Source organism: Raphanus sativus, chromosome 3 (genome assembly GCF_000801105.2).
Source record: "Raphanus sativus cultivar WK10039 chromosome 3, ASM80110v3, whole genome shotgun sequence".
NCBI classification, from domain to species: Eukaryota; Viridiplantae; Streptophyta; class Magnoliopsida; order Brassicales; family Brassicaceae; genus Raphanus; species Raphanus sativus.
In genome coordinates, this window is record NC_079513.1 from 13,031,971 (window position 1) to 13,054,180 (window position 22,210).

General features: G+C 33.0%; 4 protein-coding genes across 9 annotated transcripts; 2 read left to right on the forward strand and 2 right to left on the reverse strand.

Moving 5' to 3' along the window:
* Positions 1-1,304: 1,304 nt before the first annotated feature.
* On the reverse strand, positions 1,305-4,401 carry LOC108843887 (protein IQ-DOMAIN 14). Of its 5 annotated transcripts, none has more exons than XM_057004524.1 (7): positions 4,246-4,401; positions 4,021-4,136; positions 3,657-3,716; positions 3,398-3,496; positions 2,580-3,287; positions 2,152-2,481; positions 1,305-2,081 (listed from the first exon to the last, which is right to left on the reverse strand). In XM_057004524.1, the coding sequence occupies exons 4-7, from the start codon at positions 3,470-3,472 to the stop codon at positions 1,395-1,397; spliced, it is 1,800 nt and encodes a 599-aa protein (XP_056860504.1). In that variant the 5' UTR covers positions 3,473-3,496; positions 3,657-3,716; positions 4,021-4,136; positions 4,246-4,401; the 3' UTR covers positions 1,305-1,394. The 5 variants fall into 5 exon arrangements, with proteins under 5 accessions (XP_056860504.1, XP_018472539.1, XP_018472536.1 ...); XM_018617037.2 differs by having other exon boundaries at positions 2,580-3,284; positions 3,972-4,136; XM_018617034.2 differs by having other exon boundaries at positions 3,972-4,136.
* A 516-nt stretch (positions 4,402-4,917) lies between these two features.
* Positions 4,918-8,765, reverse strand: LOC108843943 (protein THALLO). Of its 2 annotated transcripts, none has more exons than XM_018617106.2 (16): positions 8,530-8,765; positions 8,307-8,401; positions 8,157-8,235; positions 7,883-8,037; positions 7,604-7,753; positions 7,393-7,517; positions 7,203-7,290; positions 6,898-7,077; positions 6,629-6,766; positions 6,470-6,532; positions 6,205-6,344; positions 6,010-6,106; positions 5,647-5,927; positions 5,501-5,564; positions 5,350-5,418; positions 4,918-5,256 (listed from the first exon to the last, which is right to left on the reverse strand). In XM_018617106.2, exons 1-16 carry the CDS (start codon positions 8,624-8,626, stop codon positions 5,125-5,127), a joined length of 1,953 nt encoding a protein of 650 aa, XP_018472608.1. In that variant the 5' UTR covers positions 8,627-8,765; the 3' UTR covers positions 4,918-5,124. The 2 variants fall into 2 exon arrangements, with proteins under 2 accessions (XP_018472608.1, XP_018472607.1); XM_018617105.2 differs by having other exon boundaries at positions 6,205-6,347.
* Positions 8,766-8,901: 136 nt separating this feature from the next.
* On the forward strand, positions 8,902-10,112 carry LOC108846089 (signal recognition particle 14 kDa protein). The gene is made up of 4 exons (XM_018619298.2): positions 8,902-9,015; positions 9,314-9,407; positions 9,486-9,595; positions 9,823-10,112. Exons 1-4 carry the CDS (start codon positions 9,013-9,015, stop codon positions 9,991-9,993), a joined length of 378 nt encoding a protein of 125 aa, XP_018474800.1. The 5' UTR covers positions 8,902-9,012; the 3' UTR covers positions 9,994-10,112.
* Positions 10,113-10,639: 527 nt separating this feature from the next.
* LOC108843993 (endochitinase At2g43620) lies at positions 10,640-12,182 on the forward strand. The gene is made up of 2 exons (XM_018617174.2): positions 10,640-11,114; positions 11,697-12,182. Exons 1-2 carry the CDS (start codon positions 10,682-10,684, stop codon positions 12,089-12,091), a joined length of 828 nt encoding a protein of 275 aa, XP_018472676.1. The 5' UTR covers positions 10,640-10,681; the 3' UTR covers positions 12,092-12,182.
* The last annotated feature ends 10,028 nt before the right edge of the window (positions 12,183-22,210 follow it).

Consider the following 22,210-nt stretch of genomic DNA (forward strand, 5'->3'; position numbering starts at 1 on the left):
ACAAACGCATCGTATAATAGAAGAGTATTATGATAATGTCTTCATCACATTTGGCTATTTTGTGCCTCATCATAATTTCTCTTGTTCCTCTACATCAATGTACTTACAATGCAATATGCATATATAAAAGATATTTCATTTCCATCTTTTTAACATGACATGCATTGCAATTATGGCCATATACTATTATATACTCATTTAAACCTGTTTTTTATACAGTGGGAAATGCAGATGGTTTAGAATTCGACAGAAAGTGCGTCCGTCCCTTTCATTGTACCGGAAGACGTTGTATTTGCTGTAACAACGCGCCGGAAATATTAAAATGTTATGATACGAAAGCAGAATGCATGGCTCATTGCACGAACCCAACTATCAGAATGACTTAAGAAACTTTAAGCAATTAGAATATAATCATGTGGAATATAAAGATAATATATATTATAAAATAAAGATATTAATAAAATATTTATATGGGTATCACTATATATATACATATATCTAGCATCTACTTTATAATGTACATATGATTAAGAATAATTCAAATTTATGCAAGAGAAAAAAATATAATTATTTTATCTTTGTGTTCATTACCATTGACAAGCTTCAACATTCACAATTTCTCTTTTTATCATTTCAGTTTCTCTTCTTGATCTATTTTTTTCTCCTATTTATAGTTTGTATTTGATATGGTCTATTTTTTATGGATATTTTATCTTACTTTCTTTTGATAGATCAATAAACAAATATCAAAACATAAAAAAATAATGATATAGTTACAGTTTTAACCTTCTAAATAAAAAATAATATTTTAAATTTTTTTATTTAGTTCTAAAGCTTTTCTTACTATATACTATCATATTTCTCGTCATTCATCCTCGTCAAAATATCAAAATACTCAATTATGAGCGAAAATGGCAACTAAACAAGAAATTTTATCCAATAAATTTATATGCCTAACTCCTTTTCACAAATTTTGTTTTTTTATACTCACAAAATTTTCTATTTTCACCCTTTCAATTCACAATTCTGGAAAGAGAGAAACCATTATCAAGTCCTGAATGATTGAGAAATAAACAATAATTATCAAAGTCCATAGTTAAATCAGAAATAACTAGGGAATTTGTTCAAACGCAGCGTTAATCATTGTCATATATTAGTGTGCTTATCAAGTTATAACATGTTCCCTACAGAATCAAAGTCATCGCATGATTATATTTTTCTATCACTGACATATATGACATCTACTTCAAAACAAATCTTATTCTATTGTTATTTCTCTTTCTTTTTTTTTTGTTACATGAGCAGATTCACAATCCATATTACAACAGCACCCAAAATCAACACCATCCACAAATGAAGCAAAGGTCACATAAAAAAAGTTCGATTAAAAGAAATCACACATATATGTTAAACGGTTTCCTACCAACTGTGGCTGGCATCGAGATAGTAGTACCAATACTCGAATTCCCTACTGACTTAAGTGTCTTGTGCTTCTCAAGAACCACACCCCCAGGTGAACCAGAACCTCTGTGGCTCCCACTGTTGCTCATATGCAATGAACCTTTGTTCCATCTAAACATATCGAGACCTTGTTGCGTTGGGGGATACGACATTCTTCTTGTCTCACTACTGACAGATAGTGTACCCATCACTCTCTCCTTTGGATTGCTGTTTGGTCTAACTTTGGCCTTGGCAGAGACCGTTGGAGCCATGTATCTCGGGTACGGAGGGCAGCTTGCGAAGCTGTCATCGTCTTTGAAAGGTGAATCTTGACCTCTTAGTCTTCCTATCGAGTATCTTGATGTGCGGAAGGGTCTGGATGGAGTGAGAAATGTAGACCTTGACGATGTTGGTGTGGAAGTGTCAAAGTTGTTGTCATGCCTGAAATGGTGCTGGTTGCTTGACTGAGACATAGGGCTTGGGCTCAGTCTTGATGGTGTTTGCATGTAATCTCTTAGTGGTTGTCTATGGCTTGGTACATGACTAGTAAGAGGAAGCTGCCTATCACCCCAGTTCCACCAAAGAGAGAGTCCATTTGAATTTTGAACGTCCTGAGCAGACTTGGGACTGTTTTTCCACAACTGTGTGGGAGAGAGATGTTGAAAAATGCATCAAAATGGTGATGGAAATGAGGAAAGATTTGAGTGGTACCTTGTGAGAAAATGCATATGCCATAGATCTTTCTCTGTTGATGATTGCATCGATCTTCCTCTGCGATCTTGCATTCCTTTCTTCTTTTGTCAGCACACTCTCGTCCCAATTACCATTACCAGCTTCGGATGTAGACCGTTTTGCTTCAGCTTTCACAACCTGAGCTTGGTTTTCCAACGTTTTGATGCGGCGTGACTGAATCTGGGATTGAACACGGACCAATTGCTGCATGTACTTCATTGCATTTACTGTCTGCCGCGTCACTTTGTATCCTTTCACAAACCCTTGAAGCCTGGCTAGACTTTTGAGAGCTCTGTAACTCCTTCTCGCCTGTTTCATACAAATTTTAACATTTTCGTTGCCTTGGATGTGGAGGCTAGTGTGATGGGACAAATCTTTAAAAAGAAACAAAGAATGTGAAGACGTACCTTGTAACCTCTGAAAGCTGCTTGAATCTTTGTTGCATAAGCTTGTTGGACCGAGAGAGATGACTCTGGTCTAGAAACGATCTCTTGTCGCTCCTCAGCCTTAGGCGAAACCGCTTTTGGAGAAGAAGGACTAGATGTACTGGGTCTTGGAGCATTCAATCTTGGTGGGTCTTCTCTTGGAGGAGGGTTTAGAGGGAGGGCTTGTGGGGAGTCACCTCTTGAAGAAGGAGGCTTTATAGAGACGGCTTGTGGAGAGGCAACTCTTTGTGGAACTGGTTTTGGAGGAAAAAAACTGGGAGGGACAATTCTCTGAGAAGGAACTCGAGTAGAAGCAGGTCTGAGAGGAGGTGGAGGAGGGGGCGGAGGAGGAACAGTACTGGCAGAGGCTGATGAAAGAGATCTTGGAGAATCCAATCTTGAAAGGTCTGCTCTAGGAGGAGGAGGGGGCTCTGGAGAAGCGGCTCTTGGAGACGTTGGTCTTGGAGAAGTAAGCCTCAGAGGATGAGGAGGAGAGGGTGAGGACGGATTTGATCGATCAGAAGGAGTAGGAGGCCTGAAAACAAGATTGTGATCCCTCTCAGCCTCGCCAAAGATCTTTTCAATACTACTAGGCTCTCTGAAGATAGGAAGAAATGAACTGGTATCTCCACACAGCTTCCCAGAACCTTTCTTCCTCTTTTCGTTTCCACATTTTCTCTCTGCTTCCTGCTGCCAAAATTAATGTCATCATCAGTAACCCTCAAAAACTCTTTAAACCCAACACTCTTGTTGGCTGAATAAAATACAGTACACACTTTTATTTGGAGTAACTAGCTTACACTGCTTAGCTTCTCTTTGGAATGTGGAGTAAAAACCCTTTTGATTTTAGAAAACCAACTTCCTTTCTTTCCCATTTCTGAGAACACTACTTTCCTTACCTGTCACAATAAAACATAACTCAAAAGACTTTTTCTTTCACATACCTTAAAGGACAAACCTTTATAATAATAGTTCTAGGATCCATGCATGAAGAGCTCTAAGACCACACTATAATGGTGTATTGATTAAACTGCAACATTTATCAGAAGCATTTCTTACAGAAACTGATGGCTACAACTTTATAAGAAGACGCAAGTTAGCATGATTGCTTCGTATCACCTGCATGATTCGAATGAAACAGCAATTAAAAGAAATGCAAAGAAGATCCAAGAACTCAGATACAGAAACTATCAAAGAGAAAGAGTTGAGCTGCCATGAAAATGAAATTTTAACTTTCTTGACAAATACTGTGTCTTCTCTTCAAGTTAGGTGAAGTGACTAAATCATCACGAAATACTTGCTTGTTCAATGCAGAGAGACAGAGACGCTTGTATACAATTTTTTTTTTTGAATTCAAGTTTGTTTACAACTTACAAGAGTAAAAGCTCAGAATTTAATACGCTGCCAGTAGGCAACAACTCACAAGTGAGCTCTTTCCTTTTCTTTTTATCTCTCACTCTCTCCTTGAAATCATCACAACAAGAGGAGACAACGTGAAAGAGAGGAAGACAACAACAACAACAGAAAAAGACAGATCTTCTGAAACAACCCAGAAAACAAGAAAGTTAAAATGATTATTAAATTCTAACAGAACCACAAAAAAAAGAACATTTATCGGTATAATTCACAAGCAACAAGAACTGCTTACTTCGCTTCTCTTCGCTTCGCTTCTGAGACTTTTGGTAGCTTTCCCTTCTTCTATATTTTCTCAAAAGTAACCAAGAAACAGAGAAAACGAGACAGAGGAATTGAAGCAAGCAGACAGAGAAAGAAAAACACCTGTCTAGTAATTTTCCTTTTTTTACTCTCTGTCTATCTGTGTTTTCTCAACTCTCAGATAATTCTTTTTTAATTAAGTGTTAACTTTTATATTTTCATAATGGGTACTTAAGACAAGTGTTCACTCTATTCAGTCTTCTAACCCTTTTTTATGCTTGGGTAAACTAATTTTGTTGAGAGGGTGCAACATTGGGATGAAAGTTGAAACTTTTTCTTTCCCGTTTTCACTTACTATCTTTTGGGACATTATAGCAGCTCGATTATCATCATCAAGACAGAGAGAAAGAGTTGCCACTTTATCAATCAACCTTGGCCTACCTCATTGTAAAGCGAAACTGTAACCACAAACTCAAAACCTCAACTTTGGCCTACCTTTTTTTTACCCCATTGTAAAGCGAAACTGTAACCACAAACTGAAAACTTATCCCTAGATACTAAGCTAGGATACCTTGGATTATTTGAGGTGTTTCATATTGTTATTACAAGCTTTTAACAACACAAATTGTCCTCATATCTTAGACTTTTATTAAAACATCAAAAATTGCAGTAATCAGATGATAAAATAACTGTAGAATTTAATGTAATACAAGTTTCCTTCCTTTTAAAAAATGCAAATTGTAAGATTTAAACAAAAAACATCAAAAACTATAGAGCAATGATTTGCTCAAGTAGTGAAGCAGAGTGAAATACAAAGTAGAAAATCCAACAAGAATAACTCAACAAAAAAAGATGACATAGGAAGTAGAGGCTAACTCTTGATTCGGACGCTCCGGCTTATGTTGGGATTGATACCGGTACTTTCTCCTCCATATGAACCCGTAGGTTTCCTCATATCTCTCACTTGTCCTTTACGTCTCTTGACTTTGTCTGCGTATTTGTCCTGCAAACAAAACCAAGGTCCAAACACATCTGAGCTGAGGCAAAGAAACAAGAACAATGCAGAAACTGGCAAATCCAAGGAGTGTGTGTTTACCCGGTAATTCTTTCTCGGGTTCTTTTTGTCCTTGTTGCGAGGTCTAGTCAATCCTCTGTTACTCAAAATCTAGGTTTAAAAAAGCAGATGAATTAGAGAGATGCTAGAGAAACAGAAAATAAATCATTGTGTGTTTTGGAAACATTCTAACCGCTTTTGAAATCACTCGTTTTCCATCCACGGTTTCTGGTTCAAACGAGACCGATGTTGGTTCCCTGAAAAAAAAAAAAACAAATCATGCCAATGAGATGACATTGACGGTTTGGAAAAGGTTAGGGAAGTTATAATAGTAAAAACCTTGAATAGATCCCTGCTTTGGCAGCTCGTTTAGCTTGTTTATTCTGTTTCACTTGTTTGTAAAACTCATCTTCGCCTTCTGAATCGCCATCACTATCAACCATGTTATTATCACCATCTTCATCCTTATCATTGTCGTCATCTGATGCAAAGACCTCGCTTTCATTCTTGCCATCTTCCTCTGACTTCACACCAGCTCCAGCCAAAACTTTGAGCTCAAACTTTCTACGCCGTTCTCCAATGTCATCCCTTTGCGGTAAATCATCATCTCCAGAAACAGTCTTCCAAAAACATGAGGTGCAAAAGGTTTAGTAAACTGTGACAAAGACATGTCCTAAGTTTCACATCTGATATATGTTATACCTTGGGCTTCCGTTTGGTGGGCACAAGATTAGTGCGCTTATCAACTGGTACATCATTGCCAACGTCATCCACATAATCATCGAATGTCTCTAGCTTCCTGGTTACATCCGGGGTTGAAAATCATTAATATCAGAATCTTCAATGAAGGACTCACCATAGTAAAGGAGTAAGGGAAATAACCAAAAGATGTTTTACCTATTAGCTAGTTTCTGGCGTTTTTGAGGTTTATCAGACTTTGAAACAGTAGAGCCAAAAACTCCACTGCTTCTTAGCTTTCCCTCTAGGGCAGCTCGAAGTTTCAACATTTCCTCACTCTGAATATCAACTTGATCATTCTGCTACAAAGAAAGAAAGAGTTAACAAAACAGCAAAGGTAATAGCATAATGAAGAAAATGCTTCAGTAAGCAAGAGAGTGCGTGAGTTCAATAGTAAAGTATAATGCCTAGGTCCTTTTTTTACCTTGTGCTTGCGTTTCTCTCCTTTTTTCTTCTCGTCTGCTTTCGATTTACTGATTTTAACCGGCTGTATAAACAGAGATCAACACGTGGATACAAAAGAAGTGTCAAACAACACCGCAGAGAATAACTCAAATGACAGCGAGTGAGATCCAACTCCTACCTCGACTGTGCCTTGTGTGATTTTAACTGCTGAAGCAGAAACAGGTGAAGAGGGCGGCGCCTCTTCTTTGACGACCTTTTGCATTCTCTCTAGTGACTCCTCGAATCCAGGGGGGAGCTCTCCATCGAGTTCTTTGACCTAGTTATATAGAGAGCAATACATTTATTAAGCTGCTATGATAAATTAACAAACATCGCTTGTAGATTCATACAACATGTAAATAGCATAGCTGGAGATAAAAATAAAACTTAGAAAGGGTACCACAGAACCTTATCCAATAAAGATTTGATGTCTACAAGACGGGCAAGGACCGGATGATCACGGATGGGCTGCCCTTCAGACTTGAGTAGAAAATAGAATGTTATAGATTGGCAATAGGCCAGTAGCAGAATCTGCTTAACCTCCAAGTACCTTGCTCCACCAGTCAACGGAACCCCTCCTTCCTTTAACTGCAAGGAGACATAATTGCATTAAGTTTCTAGAGAAGCTAGAGTGACTTCTTTCCGAGTGCAGTAACATAAAGTGGCAAAATATAGAAATATAACGAAAACGTGGAACAGTAAGGAGGTTTTACCTTAGTCATAATAGGATTTATCTTATTCTCAAGCTCTTCTACTGCATCGTTCAACTCAGATAAAAGACCAACTATTTCAGGAGCAGAACTATAAAAGATGAACAAAATCAAATGAGTATTATTGTACATGATATGTAACACAAACATATTAAACTAATGAAAACTTTAGAAAGGAAGACATCAACTTTACCTATATACTACATCCATTTGCTCTTCTTTTGACAAAGAGTTTATGTCTTTCTTGATCACTTCAACATCCTTCTCTTTCTTGTCTGCGATGGATTTTGTACCCTTCTTGCCTTTCACGGCAATTTCCTGCCAAAATAAAGAAGAGTCAATTATCTAAGCAACAGGATTGAGTAAAGAGACAAGACGGGTTCTTGGTAACAAGCATGACACACCTCCATGGTTAATTCTCTGTCGCTCTCTTCTTCTTCACTATCATCTTCTAACCCAGCATCAGCTGCTGTAATGGATCCTGTTTGTTCTGCCCGCATTCTCAACACCTCCTCTTCTTCCAACTTAAGATTTTCATCGTCACTGGATAGGTTCTTCAAAATCAAATTGAACCAAATTAAACAACGTATGTGAAGTTGTTACATATAGAGAAGATAAATCCTAGAAGAAAAAGGATCAGAGGTGAAAATCAGCAGAAGAGAAAGAAGGAGAACACTCCTTACCTCAAAATCAACATTATCAGCCTCACGGTATGCGTTCTTTCGGGAACCCCAAGTCACTCTTTTGTCTTCCTCATCTTTATCCTTATCATCGTCATCGGCCATTTCATCGTCAACAGCACCAAACTTGGCCTTGAGATATTTGTTTTGCCCTACCACTGCACAAGGAAACAATGACAAAAGTGATTTAAGGAAAAAGAAAGGTAAGTTTAGGGCATTCTGTTTTGACAATTAGATATAATAACAATAACACAAGAAGGCATATCTTGGTCCTTACTTTTAGCAATCAGTCCTTTGTCTTCTTCTTCCTCATCGGTATCTTCATCCTCATCCTCATCTTCATCATCATCCACACCCTATACATCAAAAAGTGTAAGCTTTGGAAATAATAATCAGAGAGAAGGGTTTAATAAAGGAAAGTTAGTACCTTTAAATCAAAAACAGGCTGCACATCATCCTCATCGGATTCATCATCAGTATCATCGTTAACGTCCAAGGGAACAATGTCCCTCTGTTTATGAACTGTATTAAACAAACAACATCAAAACGAATCTTCATCTCCGTTCAAAAAACAGAGCTACGAAACAGAGTCATTCGATTAAGCTTTCAGTAAAGGAAGAAACTTCATTCAAGTGGGGGAGAAAAATTACATGCGTCAATCTCGTCATCGTATTCGTCGTCGACGAAATCGTTGCGGGTCTTGCTGCTTTTGCTATCTCTCTTCTTAAACCCTCCTTTCTTCCCCATCTTTGTTGCTGATTCTGGAAACTGTGCTAGGACCAAGAAACTAGGGTTTACGTCGCAAAGAGTCAAATCGACGCAGCTATTACCAGCAGCTCTCGAGCACGTTATTATCAATAATAGTCTATGAAGAAGATCGGAGAAGCGGAGTTAGAAGAGAGACAGAGAGTTACAAGGCACCGATTAAAACCTTGCTAGGGTTTTACGATTTAATGGGCTTATAGTAAAGCCCATTAGCCATTGGTTCTGAAATAAAAGCCCATATTAAATAAGTCCTTTTAACACCAAGGGCATAATATATCATCCTTTGTCTTTTATTTACAGCGACGGAATAAATTTTCTCCGGCCGGTGGGTTTTACGAGAGCAGATCACACCATCTACAGTCTTAACAATGGTAATCTCGATCCTTCCCTAGTTTACAGAAGCTGAATAATTGTAAACAGTGTATGTGTTGCGGTTTTAGCTAATGTTGTTAAGACTATTGTGATTGTGAGATTAGTTCATTCTTGGTTTAATGTTTGCTGTGATTTGATTCAGCGTTGACGCTAGATTATAGTATTCAATGTTTGATTCAGGAAAGAAAAAAAAACTAATCTTTCTATCGATTCAATGATAAAAACCGAATCTTTCTCACTTGCATTACGCTCTTTGGTTTTGTCTGATCGTAACTCTCTGTTTGGTTTTTTTTTCAGGTTTTACTACAGTTGGACCCGTTCCTCAATGAACTCACGAGCATGTTCGAGAAAAGTAAAGACAAGGGTTCTGTCTGGGTTACTTTGAAGAGATGTAAGTTTGGTTCTTTAGTCTACTTTAGTTATCTTTTGGGAGGTAACTTTATCTGATTTGTGTCACTTGTTGTGTCAGCGTCTTTGAAGTCTAAGCTGCAGAAGAGGAAACTGAGCTCAGCTGGAGAATCTATAGAGTACAGATGCCTTATTCGAGCAACTGATGCTAAGAAAACTATTTCTACTTCGGTAATGTTTTCTACTCATTAATCTCAAACAACATTCTAGAAACCTTGTTTGTATCCAAATACTCTATGCCATGAGTAGATCATGGTATCTATTAGTCAAAAGATTTTCTTTAGTCTTACTCATACTTGCTAAGTTGTTATAAATTGATAGTGGGGACTAGGAATGTGATTACTGGTCTATGATCTTTAAGTTTACACTTGTTGCAATGGATGGTTTCTTGTTTTAAGGTTGGGGCTAAGGATCACTTGAGATTTCAAGCATCATATGCTACTATTCTCAAGGCTCATATGACTGCTTTGAAGAAGAGGGAGAGGAAAGACCGGAAGAAATCCACAGAGGCTGAGAAGAAAGAAGGCACTTCAACCATTACTACTAGTAAACCCACCAAGAAACTTTGATTTCTCCTTTTGTTGTTCTCACATTGACTTGTTTGCTTAGAAATTGAATTTGGAAAATATATTGAAAAGATTTCAGAGATTTTGATTTATGTCATTATATAAATTTTGGCTTTTGCATTTTTGATTTCAAGGCCTGAAGCTGAGCCTAAGAAAAACCTCAATGTGATTATGAATCTCTTACAAGTTCCTAACTCTGGTAAGATATCTCACAATACTGAGTCTCTTACAAGTTCTAATCGAACTGCTCATCATAATTCGAGTCAACATAAGGCCTTCACGACTTAGTTCGATTGAATAAGTTAGAACTTAGAACATTGTTAATATGCATCATCAGCACAAGCCTTTCTTTTTGGTAACTAATCAGCAGTAACTTGAATTATTCAACAAAAACCTTAAGACTTTGATCAGCTTCAAACTGTTTATTTATATAAAGTAAGTGGAGAAAGATTCAACTTGTTTATTTGTTTTGAATCTAACTCATTACCGACATGCAATATCACAGAACGACAAGAACATTGACTTGCTTTTTGTGGTTCAACGAGTCATTGACTTAGACTAACAAAATGCCAATCAATAATCGAAACATACCAAAACCTTTATCAATAAAATATACAAATTTTACACTATAAATACATCCACACACCATCTTCGTTTCTCCACACAACTATCTCTTAAAATCCTCCAAAAAATGGCTACTCAAAGAGTAATCCTCTTTCTTTTCACCTTAACCATCATAACCAAAACCGTGTTTTCACAACACTGCAGTACAACCGGTTGTGCGGGTAATCTATGCTGCAGTAGATATGGATACTGTGGCACCACACCCGCCTACTGCGGCACCGGGTGTAGAAGTGGACCTTGCAGCTCCACACCTGTCTCACCAACTCCTGATGGTGGCACAGGCGGTCTTAACGCTGATCCTCGTGATACAATTGCAAACGTTGTTACACAATCGTTTTTCGATGGTATCATGAGCAAAGTGGGAAACGGCTGTCCAGCAAAAGGGTTCTACACTCGACAGGCTTTCATCGATGCAGCTCAATCTTTCCCAGCATATCAAGGAGCCGTCTCTAAGCGTGAGATTGCCGCCATGTTGGCTCAGTTCTCACACGAATCTGGAAGTAAGTTTTGACTATAAAACCTTCCAGTCTCCCTACATAGCCACGCACTATTTTGTTTACTAAAAATACTATTTAGTAAATAGTACTATCAAGACAATTATTGCAATTATTACCATGATTTAGCAATTTTTATATGTTTATCATCATCAAATATTTATTTCTTTTAAAGTTTGAAACCCTAATACACATGCATAAACTCAAATTTTTATTTCATGGGTGAACAATGATAAATTTTTATTTTAAAAAAACTGTTAGTTATCCTTCTTTCGGAGTAGAACTTAATTAACTGATTATTTGGGATATCTAATTCATTTAGAAAAAGATCTTATTTAATTTAGTAAATACTAAATACAGAAAATAGTTGCAATTATTACGCTAACTAATTTAGCAAAATTTTATATGTTTATCATCATCAAATACTTACTTTTATTAAAATTTCAAACCTAATACACATGCATAAACTCAATATTAATTATGAAATTTCATTGGTGAACAAATGATATTATTTTTTATAATTATTTAACTGATTTTTTGGGACATCTAATTCACTTTTTTGAAACGAAAACCGGATATTCTGTAAAGGTTTTTGTTACAAAGAAGAAATAGCGAGAGGAAGGTACTGCCAAGCTAGCACAGTATATCCTTGTCAACCGGGAAAGGACTACTACGGTCGCGGTCCGATCCAAATCACATGGAACTACAACTATGGTGCAGCCGGAAAGTTCCTTGGACTCCCTCTCTTGACTGATCCAGATATGGTGGCTCGTAGCCCTGAAGTTGCCTTTAAGTGTGCCATGTGGTTCTGGAACCAAAATGTTCGTCCAGTCCTGGACCAAGGCTTTGGAGCTACCACGAGGAAGATCAACGGTGGCGAATGTAACGGTCGACGTCCTGCAGCGGTTCAAAGCAGAGTTGACCACTACTTGGAGTTCTGTAGGACGTTTGGCATCACTCCTGGAACTAGTCTTAGTTGCTAAAGATGTTAATTAAATGTGATTTAGATGCCGTTCCATGGTATGATGTTTGTCTTAATGACCCTTATGAGCTAATAAAAAGGTGTTGAATAAATGATTATGAGTTGTATCCTACTAGTTAACGTATCCATGTGCTGTTTGTATTATTTGTCATAATAAGATGAACTATATCAGTCAAAAAAAGATTTTTTTGTTAAAGTTATATCAGCTAATCCATGAAATTGATAACACATTTACTACATTATCAGATTTAAAAATTATTGCATAAACTTGAAATTTACATATATATGATTGTGTGGTTTTTGGTCTGAGAACATAATAAGCTGACACTTAAGAGAAATGAACTTCAAGATTATTATTTTTGCTCTGCTAATAAGATTAAGGTGAAACTTAAATAAAAAGTGTGAACAAATGGTAAATAATGCTTTAGATCTGTCCAGAAAATCATTGCCACGTGTTATATATAATACATCGATCTATGGTGAGAAAAGTTTCATACAGTTTGGACTCCAAATCATTCGATACTTAGGGCTTGACTGGTTTAACCGCAGCGGTTGCGTTTGCGGTTGCGGGAGTTTACGGGTACGGGTGGTTGCGGTTTCAAGCGTTTTCTAGAGATCTGTACGACTGGTACAGCGGTTAGTAATTGTTGCGTTTGCGGGACTCTTATGACTGGTAAACTACCAAACGCAACATCTGTTAAATAATAAATTAATAATATATACATTTTATATAATTATAAAAAAATATAAAAATTATAAAGATATAATAAATATAAAATTTATATTTATAAAATCATATTATTAAATTTTAAAAATTTATAGAAAAATATTTTGGTTTGAAAATTTTATAATATAAATTAAAATATAATATGTATATATTTTACAATATCTATTATTTCAATTTAAAAAATTTATTGGATATTTTTATTTATTTTGTTTTTAAAGAAAAAAAAAATTATCCTCCCGCAACCGCCCGCAACCGCAAACGCTAGTTGGAACCAGCTTTTGATTTTAAGAGGTTCGGAGCGGTTTGAAGCGATTTGTAGCGTTTTCTATGATTGTTTCAAAACGCCAACAACCGCTGCGAACCGCAAAAGCTGCGTTTGCGGGTGGTAGCGGGGAAACCAGTCATGCCCTTAGTGGATGGGATGAGAAACGTTCCATAGATTTTCAACTCCAAATCATTTGATACTTAGTGGATTAGACAATGTCACTGATACATTACTTTAGATCTTGAGATTAGTGGTAAAAATTTGGTCGGTTTCTCTTAAACAGTAAAACGAGATTATAATTTGTACATCTGTGTAGATATTTTTCTATTTTTATATGCATATGATATTATTATAAATATTTTAAATATATAATTTTCATTTTAGTATTATATATGTGTAACTCGATAATATTATTGTTTATATTTTTTATTTGGTATTATTAATATATAGTGATTTGTTTAATACATTTTACTTTGTTCTTAATTTTATTATTTACTAATATAGTTTCGAGTTAGGTAAATAAAATAACAATATGAAATCATCAAATAGATAACCTCCTTCAAAATTTGTTTCTTTTTTAATTTATACATTTTGCTATAATACAATTTTAAAATTTATTTATTTATATTATAGAAAAGAAATATGTTTAAGATATTTTATATTTACATGTCATGTTTAAAAACATACACTAACATATATTATTTTAGTAAATTTTATGCAAAGTAGCATCTATTATATTATTTTAGTAAATTTTACTGATATAGGATACTTTTACTCATATTAAGTTTTATTTTTATTTTATAACAATTTTATATTACTAATTACGAAATTAATAAATATGTTATTTTATACAAATATTTAAGGTTTATGTAAGATTTTTTTAGTTTTTTCTCAACAGATTTTGTTATAATTAAAAAATAAAATTCAAATTTATAGTTGGTTTATTATTAATGTAAATAATCAAATATGACATATAAATTAATTCTTTAAGTGGCTAGGTCATACTATGACTTGTTAATGGTAGATAAAAATTAGGTCCCTAAATTAATTGATTAGATATTACTTTTTTATTATATTTTGAAAATAGTTTTTAAGTTATTGGAATATTAGCCATGTATTTAGGTTTTTCAATTTTTTTTGATAACTTCTCTATAAGGCTGGGTTGCAGGTCAAACATGCCCCACAACCCCCGGCTTTCAATTCTTATTTGGTCAAAAACTCCGACCCGCACAACCCACGAACAGATAAATTTATACCCGCACCCGCCCAGCTTAATTTTGTGCGTAATCCATGGGACCCGCAAATTATATTTTTGTTCTAAAATAATTATTTAATTTATTTTTTTCTAATATATATATATAATATAATTATATTTAAAAAAATTTATATTTTAAATTTTTTAATTATTATTTTAAAAATTCTCGTATTTTTTAAATATATACTTTTTACAAAAAAAATCATTTAAGAAAATATTAAAAGAACTTTGCGGGTTGGCGGGTATCCGCAGTTCAAAATCCACTAACCCGTACTTGTCCCGCATAAAATACTCACAACCCGCATCCGCACCCACAAATCAAATTTTGAAAACGGTTCAACCCACACCCACTCCGCAGCAGGTCAAACGGGACGGGACCCGTGGGCTAAGACTCAAATTCCTAGGTCTACCTCTCTATTATCTCTTTTCTTTTCTTTTTTTGAAAAAAATATTGCTCTTACTTTTGCTTATTTGTTTCTTTATTTTAAGAGTAATTCTTGGATTCATCCCCTATGCTGAACCTTTAGGTTCACCAGCCAATAAAAATTTGTTTTTTTTTATATTTAGTATTTTTAAAAGAGAAAATAAAATATTGTCAAATTATATTTTATTTTTTAAACTAAAAGATAAAAATAAATAAAAATAATAGTAGTTGCAAACAAAACAATTTTTTTAAAACAAAATACCATCAGCAAAACACTAAACCCTAAATCCTAGAGTCAAAACCCTTGGTAAACCCTAAATCCTTGGTAGACCCTACAGCCTTGGATAAATCATAAATCCTTGAATTTAAAAAAATATATATTTTTAACACAGTCAACAAAACACTAAACTCTAAACCTTAAATACTACCCTTGGATAAATCCTAAATCCTTGAATTTAAAAAAAAAACATTTTTAACACAGTCAGCAAAACACTAAACTCTAAACCCTAAATACTAAACCCTAAACCCTTGGGTAAACACTAAATCTTTGGATAAACCCTAAACCATTGGATAAATCTTAAATCCTAAGGTTTATGATTTATCCAAGGGTTTAGGATTTATCCAAGGGTTTAGTGTTTTGCTGATTGTGTTAAAACTATATTTTCAAAAAAATTCAAAGATTTAGGATTTGTCTAAGGGTTTAGAGTTTAGTGTTTTGCTGATGGTATTTTTTCTTAAAAATATTTTTGCAACTACTATTTTATTTATTTATTTTTTATTTTAAAAACATAATATAAGTTAACAATATTTTTTTTAAAGATACTGACTATGAAAAAATTGAATTCTTATTGGTTGGTTCATCCTTATGGGCGGATCCAAGAATTGCTCTTATTATAATGTTCAGATGTATATGTCCCATTACAGTTAGAATGTCAAATTTCAAACAAAATGTCTTTCTTGCATGGTATGCATGTAAATTTCACACTTTACGTACAATTGCACAAAGAATAATTAATGTAGCAGTAAACAGTTTCAGCAATACGGACCGGTCGACATATAGGTCTCAAGAAACATATGCATTTACGAATCAATGAAAAAAAACTAAAATGAACTGTTTTCCACTTGATTTTTCATCGCTATACTGATTATTAAAAATATACACAAGCAGTACGTTGAACTAGAGGGAAAATGTTCTTTTTAATATAACTAAATCCTTACAGATAAAATGGTCCACATGCACACACGTAAAATGAGCCGTGGAGTTATACATGATAGGGTTCATAAATCATAACCGACATCAAGAGGGCCTCTTTCGATGACTTCTCATTTGTCCTCTTCGTCGAAGGACCATTTTAGGAATCAAACTCTTACTCTCTTATATCATTGAGGATTTTAAATCTGTGAAATTTATTGTGTTGTTTATAGTTTTTCTCACCTTTTGTGTTAATTTCTTAGAGATGTTTTGTTTTATTTTCTTCGTTAACTATTTATGAACTAGTCATATTTGGAGGAGAAACTAAATAAATGTCATTGATTTTAACATAATGTAGAAACTAACAGTTATCATCTCTTTGATCCGGTTATACCCTTAATCAGGGGTGAAGCTAGAATCTTTTTGAACTGGGGGCATCATTGTATACAGATGAAAATATAAACAAAAGATGGACTTGATCCGGAAACATTACGGGTGCACATAAGAGATTTTACCATTATACCTAGCACAATTTCATTGATTTTTTATATAAAAACTGTACATATTGATATAACTATGGGTGCACAAGCCTCCATAGTGTATGATGTGCCTTCGCCATGTCCTTAATAGTACTGAGTAACATGTTACATAAGTATAAAGTAGATAACATCAATGTATTTTTGTTATGGACATAAGTGAATGTGTATTATTTAATAGCACATCACATAAGAAGCCAACATCACAACATTATTTACTGCATACTTAATCACTATGGATAGTAAAATGAACAGATAACATAGGAAGCTTTTTAATATCGAAATAGTATAGGATTCTAATTCCACTCACAACCACTAATTACTAAATTCAACCCCAACTTTTAAATACTAAACTATAAACAAAGTTGTATCATTGATAAAATTAAGTTTGTAAATGCTCAGTTTCGATCATTACACATAAACCAAGATTCGTATCAATGATACAACAACAAAACATATCTCATACTTATTCACTGTAAAATAATATTTCTATACTAAGTTGGACAAATATAATAGAATAAAAATAATAAATTTACGACGAAATAACCCAACACAGAAGTATAAATTAAACCATATCAACTAAACACTAAACCCTACACAGGAAATATAAACCATAATCCAGTGTTAACTCCAATATTCCATAAACTAAATCCACATTTTGAAATGCTAGTAAGATGCATTACCATTTTGCATGAGGCATATAAAATAGAAAGATAAAAATGTAGTTGCATTCAAAAGATCATCTTAACATATTTTCTAAATGTTGATATGGTTATACCTTCATGGAAGGTGGTGATGATTGCCCCAGTGTCAATTCCAATCATACATAAATTAAAACCTATCAACTAATCTCTAAACCCTATATGGAAATATAAACCCTAACCCTATGTAAAACCAAATCTTTCATAAACTAAACGCTAGCCACTAATCACTAAACCCTATATGGAAATATAAACCCTAATTCAGTGTCAATCCCAATCATTCAAAAACTAAACCCAAATTTTAAAATGTGAGTAAGAAACATTTTCATTCTACATAAGCATATGGAATAGAAAATGTGACAAACAATATAGCACAATACATATTTTTCAAAGTTTGATGTGTCTATGATTGCAAAGAAAAAGGTAATGCTTACACCAAAATCGGATTGAATGTAGCGAAAGAAATGAAGATTGACGACATTAGAGAAAATAGGTGAAAGAGACCACATCATATGAATATCATTCCATTCAACATCACATTACATTTTTTTATTTGATGTCATAATAAAGTCCATTACATTTACATTCAATATATTATTTCACTTTACAAAATCATATACACACTAATATAAAACACATATATACACTGATACTAAATTCATATCAATAGAACATGAAACAACAACGAACAAGATTTAACCCACTTTTTCAAGCATCGAATGAAATATAACATAGTAAATATTACACTATATATTGATAAACATGGCAAATAATAGAAGAGACAAATTTGAAGGAAAGACAATCTGTTCCATTTTATAAAATAGTATAGAAATACACTCTTTGTTCATCTCCTACCTCGTCTTCGAACCAAAATCGGAACTTACAGGTTTTCACATTTCGTCTTCACTCAATGATAAATCTTGGATTGGGAATATGGATGAACGGAACTGTAACACTGTCGACCGGGGTGATGCTCCTCGCCCGTGTGATGTGGAGGCAAATTGGTCCGGGTGATGCTCTTTGCCGCTTCTGCTGTAACTGCAGCTGCGCATTGGAGGTTTCGGAAACAGCGAAGGTTAGCATTTTGGGAGAAGTTTTTCGATTACAAAATACTTTCAAAACTCAGACGGTGGTAACGATATTAATCTAATATGTGAACGAGATCATGGTCATCATAGAAAATTGACTAGTAAAGTTACAAAGGAGGAGGATGTGGATATTGAAGTGCCACAAATTATTTGATATCTAATGATTATTAATTTTTTTTATCTGGAGGTTTCACCGGTTGTATGAAAGGATAGAAAGACATTATTATATAAAAGCCACACTATGTATAGGTGTATTCAGAGAGGTGCTTCCTGTATGGAAAAAGAAACATTGTCTTAGGGCATTTAAGAAAATAACAATAACATGTATATAATTAGTTACTAATCTTAACTAATAAAAATGTCAATAACTGTCGAAAAAATGTCAATAACTATATGAATTAAGTTTTAAATTGCTAAAAGCTCAACAAATAATAAGATACTTTAAATCTTTTGAAAAAAATTCTCGTTAATTTTATTAAAAAAACATGACAGGACAGCAAAAGAACATAACACTATTTTCGACTTACTTTCTTCTTCTACTACAACTACTTTCATAAATTAAATTTCTTATTGATAAATCTTTATATATCACTTGTCACAAATCATTATAATTAAGCTAATGTTATTTTCCTTTTTCCCAATCATTTTGTTATTTTATTTACTTTTATTTGCTTGAACAATTTCATATGGTTCGCAAAGTTGTGAATAATTATCATAATCTTATATGTTGATAGAAAGATTTCAGTTTCGGTTGCATGTGTGGAATATATTTTTTTTTTAAATGAAACAGATAAAATATTATACTCATTCGAGTATATCACAGAAAAAATTAAGTGATTTGGCTATTTTATCAATTAAATATTTTTATAGAAATATTGATTTTCAAAGTCTAGTCAATAAGTTTTTAGAGAGAAAATGAAATGTGTTTAAAATATATTTTGTTTGTTTGTTGATTTTTGCGAACAATGATATTTATAAGCTTCTTTTTATGAATGAGGGCATATATTTTGTTTATCGCTTATGTATACAATTTGTGCTCACGCGGTTCTGGATGTATTAAGGAAATCAAACATCTACCTGATTAGTATTTTTTCATCATTATACAGCCCAATTTCCCAATAATATATAACATTGGAAAATTGGGATGTATGACGCCAGAAAATGCATAATTAACTCAGTGACCAATTACCCTACTATACCGATATAATATGTGTCTTTTATGTAATGATGCATTTTTATCCTTGTATGCAACTGGCTCAGCCTACAAAACAATAATAATTTACAATAATAAATATTAATTGCAAAATAGTTCATGGTTTTTTGATATTCACTCACTGTTAAGAAATCAGTGGAGATAGTACATGTAATCGCGTCAGAAAGAAGAATTTTGTTGTTAATACAGTAGACGGAAGAAAATAACATACATGGAATAGGAGCAATTACAGCATAAACGAATATAGTGGTAACAGTGAATCGATCATGATTATGGTGCCGGTGGAGGTGATCGCCACTGCATAAGCTTTGTCACTCGCCACATGAGTCTTCGAAACTCTATTATTCACCATAAACTTTTTCCATCAACATAGATAATTTCATTAATAATCCAACAAATTTGAGAAGAAACAAAGTTGATCGAAAAAGATGAACATTTTTTGTTAAATTGTGTTCTATTCTATTATATGCATATATAATATAAGTGTAAAACAATATGTATTATGTTTGTTCTATTCATATTATGTAATATGATATATTCTGTTATTATACTCTTTTATCATGTTTCATTTTATTTGACGATTAATAAAAAGTCTTCTATTTTATTTAGAAATATAGTTTGTAATTTTCTTAAACTCTAAACTATTGTTATATATTTTTGAAGCTATAAAATTTGTACTATATTTTATATTGTATAGTTTAATATTATATTATATAATTTAATATTACATAATATTATGTATTTTTAGATTTTGATATTTGGGTTTAGAGTTTAACGATTATGATTTAGGGTTTAATAATTAGAAGGTGAGAATGTATAGTGGGGGTCAGCATCAACTTCTTCTATGCAATCCTAGATATTTCATAATTTCACCAATATATACTATACTATATATTTTGTTCCATTCTATTTGGATTTAGGGTTTATATTTGGATTTATGATTTATAATTGGGTTAAGAGTTTTTAGTTTTAAGGTGTATTGATTATGATTTAGAGTTGGGGTGGGGTTCGAAGAAGGTTTAGTATCTAAATTTTAAGGATTGAGATAGAATTGGTGTCATATACTATTTTGATGATATATAATAGAACATTTGTGTATAAATAAATCGAACACACTATTTAATGTTACTATTTTGTACAGTACCACACATTTACTGTTTACAATAAAAAATATGTGACTGTAAAGAAATCTGGTATGCACACTGTGTTTCGATATGTGATTGTAAATATGCCACAAAAATGACGACGTCACTTATACTTTTCCTTGCAACTGAATATCTGCTAAGCGAAAAGATAAAACCGGATGGTTTATTTCATAAATGTATACATTATGTCAAAGTCATAATTACTCACCTAATTTGTTTTCAAGGCTATTACGCGAATAAGCCCTATAACATTTCTACGTGAACAAATTTTCGCGTATTTACAAACTGTATATGTATAAGGTACGGGGTTGATAAAATCTACACTGAAAATATGATGTGACTATTTTTTAGTTGGTTAAGAGATACCATATCTACGTGGGTAATTCTATCCATGTATTTTAATCCAAAATTATTATTTTCAAGGTAATTTGTTTTTAGGACAATTTTAGTAATTTACTAGTGCTTGCTTCAACAGTTATGACTTATGACTAACGTTAACAATACAAAGCTTGTTAAATTCTCGATATTATTATAAAACATCAATCTTTTTCATGTAAAAACATCCATCATCTTTAATTTCCAAAGTTGGTCCATACCCAAAAGAGTAGATATTGAATTTCTGGTTTCTAAGTCTGGTAATACAAAGTTAGAGAATTAGAAAAATGCTCTGAAACATTTATTTTATAGTCATAATATTTGTTTATTTATCATAGACGGCAATTGATCAAATTCATCTTATCAAAATAGATAGATTAAAAATAAATGAATTCGGCAAGGTATTCGATAGTATTTGATAATTAATTTAGTGTAATACGACCACCCGGTTTGCCATGGCGATATGAGATTAACATTTCAACATTTCAGTTTCTAAGAACATCTCCAATGTAAAACTCAATCTTTTCATTCAAAACAAAGTATAAAGAATATGAAGTAAAAATATTTCAATAATACTATGGACCCGACAGGTGCAAACGTAGCGGTTGCGGGAGCGGGAGTTTACAGATACAGGTGGTTGCGACTTCAAACGTTATTAAGTGTTTTGTATGACTGGCACAACGTCTGAAAATTGTTTCGTTTGCTGGATATTTGTGACTGGTAGATTATGAGATATTACAGCGGTTTAATAATAAATTACCAATATTAAGGTATTATAACATTATAAAAATATAAAAAGCATACTATTGTGATAAAATATAATTATTAATAATATAATATGACTAATAATAATATTATGTTTATTTATTTAATTTTTTAATTAGTTAAAAATTATAATAATTTTATAGTTTTAATAATTTTTTGAAAATTTAAATCAAAACTTTTAAAAGAATATTTTGTTTCATTTTATATATGTATATATATATAGGTGTGTTATATATGTATATATATAGGTGTGTATATTACTTTTAAAAAACTCTAATGAATAGTTCGTTTAAAGTTTTTATAAAATAAATTATGATACTTTTTATGAATTTAAATTAATATATAAAATGTGTTATTTTTTATAATATTTCCACTTTTAATTTAAAAATTATATTTTTTTCAAATTAAATTTATATTTATTTATCCACCTATAA

What these genes read in the sequence shown, in the direction of transcription:
- LOC108843993 (XM_018617174.2), top strand. Translation starts at nt 10,682, where the DNA reads ATGGCTACTCAAAGAGTAATCCTCTTTCTTTTCACCTTAACCATCATA. An exon ending in GTTCTCACACGAATCTGGAA is followed by an intron (nt 11,115 to 11,696) that starts GTAAGTTTTGAC and finishes TATTCTGTAAAG; the next exon opens with GTTTTTGTTACAAAGAAGAA.
- LOC108843943 (XM_018617105.2), bottom strand. Translation starts at nt 8,626, where the DNA reads ATGGGGAAGAAAGGAGGGTTTAAGAAGAGAGATAGCAAAAGCAGCAAG. An exon ending in TAAATCCTATTATGACTAAG is followed by an intron (nt 7,078 to 7,202) that starts GTAAAACCTCCT and finishes GTCTCCTTGCAG; the next exon opens with TTAAAGGAAGGAGGGGTTCC. An exon ending in AACGAGTGATTTCAAAAGCG is followed by an intron (nt 5,419 to 5,500) that starts GTTAGAATGTTT and finishes TTTTAAACCTAG; the next exon opens with ATTTTGAGTAACAGAGGATT.
- LOC108846089 (XM_018619298.2), top strand. An exon ending in CTGGGTTACTTTGAAGAGAT is followed by an intron (nt 9,408 to 9,485) that starts GTAAGTTTGGTT and finishes TTGTTGTGTCAG; the next exon opens with CGTCTTTGAAGTCTAAGCTG. An exon ending in AGAAAACTATTTCTACTTCG is followed by an intron (nt 9,596 to 9,822) that starts GTAATGTTTTCT and finishes TCTTGTTTTAAG; the next exon opens with GTTGGGGCTAAGGATCACTT.
- LOC108843887 (XM_057004524.1), bottom strand. Translation starts at nt 3,472, where the DNA reads ATGGGAAAGAAAGGAAGTTGGTTTTCTAAAATCAAAAGGGTTTTTACT. An exon ending in CCAAAGAGAAGCTAAGCAGT is followed by an intron (nt 3,288 to 3,397) that starts GTAAGCTAGTTA and finishes TAATTTTGGCAG; the next exon opens with CAGGAAGCAGAGAGAAAATG. An exon ending in CAGCTTTCAGAGGTTACAAG is followed by an intron (nt 2,482 to 2,579) that starts GTACGTCTTCAC and finishes TGTATGAAACAG; the next exon opens with GCGAGAAGGAGTTACAGAGC.